Genomic DNA, 9,229 nt, shown 5'->3' on the forward strand with positions numbered 1-9,229 from the left:
TTTCGTAAAAGAAACTACGATCTATATTCTTTTAATGGTTAAGTATCTTTGTTTTCTCTTAAAATATTTGGAAATTCGGTTTTAGTATATACTGATAAAAATTTAATATGTTTTTAGTTTTTTATTTTAACGTAAACACATATTTTAGTCTCTAGCAAGGTACTAATTACTTTTGGTTAATGTGATGAGAAATAAAAATATTTTAAATTTTTATAATTAAGGGCTCTGAGATATTTTAAGAGACAAAAACATATTCTAACTTTTTTCTTTAATTAATATATTTTTTACGAAAACATATATTAAATAATCTTGACAATGGTATACAAGTATATATATTTAAATAAAAAAATAGGTTAAATTAGCCTTTTAAGTCTTTATAATTTTTCTAATTTTTTAATGGCAGGTTTTAGGGTGGACCACTCACCATTATAAATGACCATTAGATTCATCTATACCAAGTTTTCTTACACTAGTATACCCCAACATCTCAATATAATTTCCACTTAGAGTTTGAACAGATTGTCTTGACCAAGAAGAAGCCACTCATGGTGGCAAACTTACAATTAATGCACTACAAAAAATTAGTTAATTAATGACGGTTTTTTTCTGGCAGTTTTAATAAACCGCCAAAAAGTGTTATAAATTAGCGGTTATTCTAACCCCCACAAAACTATCATAATATTCACGTGGACAACTTAATTAAATTATATTGTTATTGTTATTAAAAGAATTAAAAGAATAAAAATAAAGAGTTAGAAGAACTTAAAATCAAAAAAAGAAAAAAAAAGCATGCTCGGCTTCGCTTCACGCCCAAACTTCTTCTGCTTCCGTCAAACGCTCAACATAACGGGAGCTAATTTGCGATAAAACCATTTCGCAAATTGTCCAATTTAGGGTTAGTGATTTCGCAAGACCTTCTTTAAATTTTCTCTTCTCTGCGTTGTTTTTCGATTGATTGCTTCCATTTAAGGTGAGTTTTCGATTCATATCTATTTTGATTCCCTATTTTTGCTATGTATAATATTTCATTATGATTTTTTTGTTCAAAGGTTTTAGGTGGAACAAATTTTTCAGAGATTACGAATTTGAGGTAAAGGAGTGTGAGTTGTATACGCATATTGAGTGAACTTTATAAGGAAAGCATTTTGTGTGGCAGGTGTGTCTTCTCATCTTTGTTTGCACGAATCCAAGGCCAAGGAGAATGGTATGTCTTATTATGTCTCCTTTTCTGCATCGTTAGATCTCGCCCTCCTTTCATCTTTTCAATTTCTTCTTACTCTTCTTGTTTGCTTACTTATTTGTTTTTTTTCTTTTTCACATTTTTAATTACTTTTTTGGGTGGATATTTTATTCTCCCACTAGTTATTTTCCTCTCTTCTTTCTATTTCTAGTCCATTAGTTTAATTTATTGGTCTGGCAAATGGATTTTTTCCCTCTTTTATATTAAGCAGGGGACCAAGCTATGGCTCTTGGGGCAAAGTTCTCCCGGCTTTTGAAGATAATAGGGCTTCAAAAATTGGGGTTAGGTTTGATAAATCAATTCCAGATGGCAATGATCTTGGTGGCCTTTGCGAAGATGATCGTGGGTTCTTTTGTTCTGGTAATTCAATGTATTTGATTGTACTTCTGTTTCTTTAGTTGCATATTAGTACACTGCACTATATAATTTTGGCACGTATAATTCATTTGTGATTTATACTGCAGCAAATCATTTACTACGAGTAGATGGCTCTGGAGTGGATGACCTTGGCAAAGTTGCAATTAATGAAATGTTTAAGGTTTGCCCCAGTTCTATTATATACTTGTCCAGAAGTTGTTTCTATTCATAAAGAAATATACTTAACACCCTTTATTTAGGATAACTTGAGTAGACTGCATGATAGGAGCAAAGAAACCCACAGTCATGAAGCAACTTAATCGCCTTTTTCCAAACAAAGTGACTGTACAGTTGCCTCAGGTATCAGTGGATCATGTTATACTCATTTGATTTTGCAATTTATAATGTTGCTAACTTGCTATTTACCTATCAAATATCTATTTTGCTTCCAAACTTGTACAGGACGAGGCTTTACTTTATGACTGGAAGCAACGGTTAAATCATGACATTGAAACTATGAAAGCTCAGTCCAATGTTGTCAACATTCAAAGGTTTTAGGTGGAACAAATTTTTTCAGAGATTACAAATTTGAGGTAAGGGAATACGAATGTTCTTTATTTATTTTTTAACGTTTTGATTTGAAATTACAATGTTATTTGCCTTTTGAAATTACGAGTGTTATTTGTTTTTGATGTTCTGAATAGAAATTGGCTTGTTCATGATGTTTTTCATGATCATTAATTTGTTGATTATTAAATCTATGATTGTTTTAAAAGAGGAAGAACCTCAATTGGAAAGTGCTGATACGTTCCATTGCTTGATTCTTCTCTACTTTTGATTTGCTCTGTCACAATAAAATAGATGCACTAGGGTAAAATAAGGATATGAATACAATTAAAGAAGTATAAGGATAGATACAGCAACTGAACAAGTAAAAACAAGCATTATATAATTGTTAGACAAGCGTTAAAATAGACTTATAAAAAAATCAGTAGATCACAAACAGCACAAGTAGCTGTGATAATGATAATCAGAGGATTCAAGGGTGTGTTTTGAAGGTGAGTTTGGTGGAATCAAATGTATTTGTTGCTAATGTTTTGGTGGATTTTTACTCTGCTTGTGGGTGTTTGGTTGGTGCATGAGTCCCCTCTAACTTGTGTTGAAACTCAAGTTTGCATAATAAGAATGAGGGCACTCTTTGTCTTAGTCTTAACCACTTGGTCAGAGACACTGCCACATTGGTATTTTGGCATGGACCAACTCTTCATATGTTGAAAGATTATAAACAGCCTAATTATATCTCTAAATGAAACAAATATTATCTTGTTCTTTAAAAGATGTAAACCAAATGCAGTAATGATTTACCACTAGCAATTGCTCGAGCTGAATTTCCACGGGAATTTTGTACAATCAAATCCATCTTGGAACAACTCAGGTTATTGAACTCTGCAATTTCCATTGCTATTTTCTGTTGCTTACCCATTAGTGATTCCAAATCAAGAACAGCACCCATGTTCATAATGGGCCTTGGGGTGATTAAGTAATGTTCTCTTCCTTCATTGGCTAGTGATAACCTTGAGCATGCAAACAATTGCAAGACAAAGAAGAATATAATTAGTGACATCTCCTATTGGAGAAATGTCTAGTGAAATCAAGAGAAAGTAATGAAATTGAGTCATTGACTTTGAGTATGAAAAATTAGGGGGTTTTACTCATAAGTTGGAAGCTGCATGTGTTGAGACAGTGGAGTCAGGAAAGATGACTAAAGATCTTGAATTCTAATTCATGGACCAAAGTAAGTGGATCTTCTTCTCCCCTATGCTTATTCTCTCTTGAATATTTTAGTATTACAAATATATTTAAAAATCTTGTGTTACAATTTGTAGTTAAGTTCCCTATTCTTGTCTCTTGCCTCACAACATTTCTAAGAATTTGTTATTTAATGAAATATTTGGATCTTGGAAAAACAATTTGATAAAATTCTAACATTGTTAAAATCAGTTTATTTGTTATTTGATTCTATCCAAATTAAATTCTATTCATTGCGTGGAATGAAAACAAGGGATACAAGCATGAATTTTATTGCAATAAAAAATTAAATGTGAATAGTTGTTTGTGATAAAAAAAAATATACTGTCCATATTTCTTTAAAGACCTTAATTACTTGGCTCACAATAGTAATTCCATACTAGGCAACATGGTAATAGAAAAGTTAAGATATGACTTTTTATCTATTTTAAAATAAATGTAAGAAAAAAATTCTTATTGTTGTTAACTGTTCCTAATTTTTAATATTTTAAATATTGATATAATATTTATGTTAGTTGAATATAATATTTTGTTCTTTTTATAGGTAAAATATCATTTATCTATTTAAATTTCCTAATGTTTCATATTAGATAAAATAATTAGACTAGTCTAGCTAAAACAGTGTGAAGAGGCTGAAGATCACTAGAGCTGACAGATGCTAGTTAATTTAATAATGTATACAATCTTTCACAACACAAGCTCCTCCTTAATTTTCATTATTCATAAATTTTTGTTCTAGATCTAGTTATTAATTAGAGGGTGGGTGAAACCCGTTGAGATATTCCACCAAAGAGAATGGATCCCATGATTATCATAATTTCTAATAGCTTTATACACCAAAAAGTATAGATGTATAGCTTCTTACCTAATTCTCAACTCAATGCATATCTGCAGTGTTTCTTAGTCTCTTTGTTTGATGATGGAGTCCTCTAATTTTCTTTTTGTTTTGGAACTAGCTTTATTATTTTTTAGCCATTTGGAACATTGCATTTTCAAAAACTCAGCACTGACTTGACTTTATTATAAAGTTTGCAATTGTTTCAATTATATATAATAGACTGAGTGTTGTTGAGAAAAACTAGACCTTGCATAACATAGACACCATGTTCTTCCACAAAATGCATTTCAATGTTACTTGTTTTACAGTTTCTGGGTGTTTAAAACCGCCAGAAATGTTGAATCAAGCAAAATTTAGTTGAATTTTGTGGCGGTTTCAAACCGCCACAAAATGTCAAACAAGTCAAATAAAAATTCATTTTGTGGCGGTTTTAAACTGCCACAATGAGCTTGATTTTTCTGGCGCCCAAGACCAGCGTTTACAAAATATCCGCCACAAACGGCTTTTGGCGACCGTAGATCCAACGATTATTAATGACGCTGGTAATGCCATTTGTGGCAGTTTTGAACCGCCAGAAACCGCCAATATAACTGCCACAAATCTCACAATTTTTTTTTGTAGTGATGGTTGATTGTGACATTGATGGAAGACAAGCACAATAGAGCCGGACAGAGGTTGACACAACGACGAAACATGATGACAGAAGGCAATGCAACAACGAAGTGCTAAGCATGGAAGACAAAAGACATCACAACTTAGAGAGGAGGGAGACTCAACCGCAGGGCGCAAACCAACAAAGAAGCGCAACACAACAATGGAACAGTAAAACATGACATAGCGACGAAGTACAACATGATACAATGGCAAAGCACAACAAAATGCGACCCAGTGGCAGAGTAGGACTTAACGTAGTGGTAGGGCACAAGGGAATGCAACGCAACAACAATTAAAGCATGACTTAATAAGGCAATTGTAGCGCATGATGCAATGCTATGTAGCAACAGAGTATAGCATGTAACACAGTTGATTTTTTGATGTTTTAATTCAATTATATGATTATTGCTGTCTAGTTGTTAGTTATTGTAGTATTATTGTTAAAAACTTTGGAGTTAAGGGACTTTGAGAGTTGTACCGGAACGACATGTGGTTACCTAGTTGCTTCATCACATACCTTTTCGACCACTATCTCGGCCACATCAACAGTCGAGACAGTCGGATACATACATTTCGATTTCGCCTGAATGATCCATTTAACCGTTTAACCACATTGTCTCGACCATGTTGACAACCGAGACAGCTGAACACACGCGCATCACAATACCTTGGTAATTCCCTCAAAGTCCTCTCAGCCATACCTACAACCGAGACACCAATCCTGCCTTGTGCAAAAGCTCAATTGTCTCGGTCACCGACATGGTCGAGACACTCAAGTATACCAAACGACCCATATCCTTTCGACCTGGCCAAGGGCTGACAGAGCTGAGACAACGACATGGTTAGTTTATGTTAATTAGGATTAGTAAAGACAACAGGAAGGTTAAAGGATAATTCGTCATTAGTCATCACATTACCTAATTTGGTTATCATGGAATGAAGCCCACCATACCTGGGCCCAATATGGTTAGTATAAATAGTCACACAAAATGAGGTATGGTTACTGTTCATTTATTGCTATTATTGATATATATTCGTGTTTGTCCTAACTTGAGTATTGGAGTGCCTTTTACAGGTAACTCCCCCTATATCATGATTCGGAGCTCTCGTTCGACCTTTAGAATACGAGAAGATTACTAGTGTGCCCTCAAACAAGTACAAGAGTTAAGTTGGTCTCTAAAGTAATTAGGTCAGCTCATGAAAAGTATATATGATTTTTCTTAAATGAGAACTTCATAAGTTTAAGTTTTAAGAATTCTAGAAAGAAGTTAGTGAGAGACTCAAAGCTCGTCTTCTTCCTTTTTTGAGAAATTCTCCCTTCTTCTTCTTTGTAGTTGATTAGAGTTGCTAAGTTGGTGATTCAAAGCTCGTCTCTTTATTTTTCTCTTCCCCTCTTGTTGATTTGATTCTCCAAGAGGTAAGGGAACTTTGTGTTGATTTTGTTGTACTGCAAGATGATGAATTGTTGTTTGATTTTGTGTTTAGTGGTTGGCTCTGGATTAAGAATCTAAAATTGAGATGATGCATGTGTGGGGTTTGGATTTTGATTGTGCTTGAAAGAATAAAAAGTGGTGATTCTTAATTTTGATAGATACATGTTTTTATTGATGGAGAAATTGTGTTGTGCGTGTTGTATAAATGTTGTTTTGTGCAACGCATGTTGGAAATTTGTTGAGTTAAAAGTGAATTGAGCCAAAATTGCGTTCTACATAGGTGCAAAACTGATATCGCGTTGAACATGTCTTCAAGGCGTAAGGCATAATGAGAGAGAATTGTCTTGAGTTGAAATCTCACTAGGTGCCATTGTAGTGATGTCGGACATGAATTAAGTTGAGATCCATGCACGTAAGAGGTCAGGTGTGGACTTTTGCCACGCTAGACTCAAGAGAGTGGGAGGCTCTCTACCTCAACCACAAAAGATGTAGGCAATTTGGCATTAGTCATGGGTGAGACAGGGAGACCTCTACCTCAATGGCATCAAACATCCTCTAAGTTGGCATTAGACGTGAGCTGCATGATGAAAAACTTGTTGTTTTATAGTTGAATGATGATGAATAAGTTGTATGGATGATGATGTATGACAATGAATCTATATGTTATAAGTTTATGTATAGTATGTGATGATATTTATGTTGTTATGTGGTAAGTTGTTAAAATGATGAAGTTGTATAATTGTGTGATGTTATAGTTGTTCATGTTGTTAAAGTTGTTAGGCATGTGGTGAAGATACATGTCTTTACTAAGATTTACAAAAATTAGAAGAGAGTAAAAGATGTTTTAGAAATTAGAATATTTTATTGTGTGGATATACGTTATGGTGTTCTGAGAGCCCAATTGAAATCCTTTAGTAAGTGAGTTGGCTTTTAAATGAGTAGTTGTTTTAAGTTTTCTCCTCTAGGTTTTATGTGGTACCCATATGTGCACAAGGTCGAGACATACGTGTATAAAATAGTCAATTGAGTAAAGTACAAGATTAGGAACTTAGTTCCTAATCGAGTGTTAAAAGGACATAGTACTTGGAGGGTAATCAATAGGCTAATATCATAAGAGGCTTAGTGTTACAGACTAATAGTTCTACCATGACAATAGTAATATACTTCCTACTTTGAATGATGAAACCTGAGAAATCAAATTAAGTTGTTAAATAGGTTCTCTCATGGGCCTGAAGTTGTTTATATCTGACCTAGTTGTGATAGGTGAAACACTATGGTTTGGTAGTATCTAACCACTTAAATTGCTCACTTGTGCATGTTGTAGAAAATCTCCTTAATTGATATGTGTGATGACGCATATGTTACATATTGTTGTATGATGACCATGTTGTTGAGATGAAGTTGCTTGAGTTGTTTTATGTTGTAAGTTGTATGAGTAGTAATAGTACCATGTTGAAGTTGCATGTGTTGAAATTAATGTTGATTATGTTATTTATGTTGACATTGATGTTGTGCTTGTATGTGGTTTTTATTTCACAAGTTTACCCTATGTTTTCCTTGTGATTGAAATTGTTATGATCATACTTTGGTTAGGAGTAGGTTAAGATTAACAAGACTTTACTAGGTTGGTTGGTGATGAGTCATGCTAAAAATGACTCCTTTTGTGATGACTTTTGGTAGTGGCTAGGTCTTGTATAGTCGCTTGATCGGTGAGTATGGTTATTTAGATATTTATATATATTTTGTATGTAGATTGCATATGTTTAGAGGTTATGCTTTTTGATATGTATATATATATATATATATGTGTGTGTGTGTGTGTGTGTGTGTGTGTGTGTGTGTGTGTGTGTGTGTGTGTGTGTCTGTGTGTCTATGTGTGTCTGTCTGTGTGTGTGTTTGTGTCTGTGTCTATGTCTGTGTCTGTCTGTGTCTCTGTCTCTGTCTTTGTGTCTCTGTCTGTGTCTGTGTCTCTGTCTGTGTCTCTATCTGTGTCTGTCTGTGTCTCTGTGTGTGTGTGTGTGTTTGTGTGTGTGTGTTTGTGTGTGTGTGTGTGTATGTGACATTAAACTTTTTTTATGATCTAATTACTTTTTGAAGATAATAAAAAAAAGTAATTACATATATAAACAAAGTTTTTTATTTAATAATATTTGTATTTGATAAAAATTAAGCTATTTTTAAAAGTTGAAAAACTATATCTAAAATTATTTAAATACAAAACTTAACAAAAGAAATGATCAAAGAGAAATGTTATCGTGTAATTAAGAAGAATAAAAAATATCTTATTTCAATTCATTAAAAAAAATTAAAATGATAACAAATACTATTAAATTATAGGGAAAAAACTTTAATAATATTTAAATTGACAAAACCAATAAATAATGAAATACAAGAAAGAGATAGAAATAGAGATATAGGAGGGAGAGAGGGAAAAGAGAGAGAGAGGGAGAGAGAGAGAGAGAGAGAGAGAGAGCAATAGAGAGGGGGAGGGAGAGTAAGAGTGAGAGAGGAGATGAGAGAAATACATTGGAAAGTTAAAACTCAATTACATATTTTCTATTTTAAAAAATAATATTGTGGTCTTTTATATAATCAAAACTTTCCCTCCTAGTCGAGAAAATTGGATTTCCAACCTTTACATGAAAAATATTTTTATGGAAAAGTAGGATAAAAATAATTCCTACTGAAAAATAATATTTCCTATGAATCTTTTTTTTTTTTTTTAAATAGATACCATACATGAGAAACTAATATTCTCAATCTAAGATTTACATGGAACTAAAATTTTCTCCTTTACCAAAAGTCCCTTAAGATTAAGTTTTGGTAGACTTACTTCACTCAATAATTCATGTTCTATATGAAATTTTAATATTTTAACCATTAAATTAAAAGTTCTTA

General features: G+C 33.0%; 1 protein-coding gene across 28 annotated transcripts; it reads left to right on the plus strand.

Moving 5' to 3' along the window:
* Window positions 1-503: 503 nt before the first annotated feature.
* LOC114916400 (uncharacterized) lies at window positions 504-5,313 on the plus strand. Of its 28 annotated transcripts, none has more exons than XR_014433272.1 (8): window positions 756-895; window positions 1,050-1,090; window positions 1,142-1,204; window positions 1,452-1,600; window positions 1,705-1,778; window positions 1,858-1,957; window positions 2,060-2,190; window positions 2,952-5,313. XR_014433272.1 is itself a non-coding variant. In XM_083072743.1 (8 exons), the coding sequence occupies exons 3-6, from the start codon at window positions 1,207-1,209 to the stop codon at window positions 1,915-1,917; spliced, it is 312 nt and encodes a 103-aa protein (XP_082928869.1). In that variant the 5' UTR covers window positions 757-895; window positions 1,050-1,090; window positions 1,142-1,206; the 3' UTR covers window positions 1,918-1,957; window positions 2,060-2,190; window positions 2,952-5,313. The 28 variants fall into 28 exon arrangements, 11 of the variants coding, with proteins under 11 accessions (XP_082928872.1, XP_082928871.1, XP_082928869.1 ...); XR_014433271.1 differs by having other exon boundaries at window positions 1,157-1,204; XM_083072743.1 differs by having other exon boundaries at window positions 757-895; window positions 1,142-1,235.
* The last annotated feature ends 3,916 nt before the right edge of the window (window positions 5,314-9,229 follow it).

The sequence above is a fragment of the Cajanus cajan genome, chromosome 4, assembly GCF_000230855.2.
Source record: "Cajanus cajan strain Asha chromosome 4, NIPB_CcT2T_4, whole genome shotgun sequence".
NCBI lineage: Eukaryota > Viridiplantae > Streptophyta > Magnoliopsida > Fabales > Fabaceae > Cajanus > Cajanus cajan.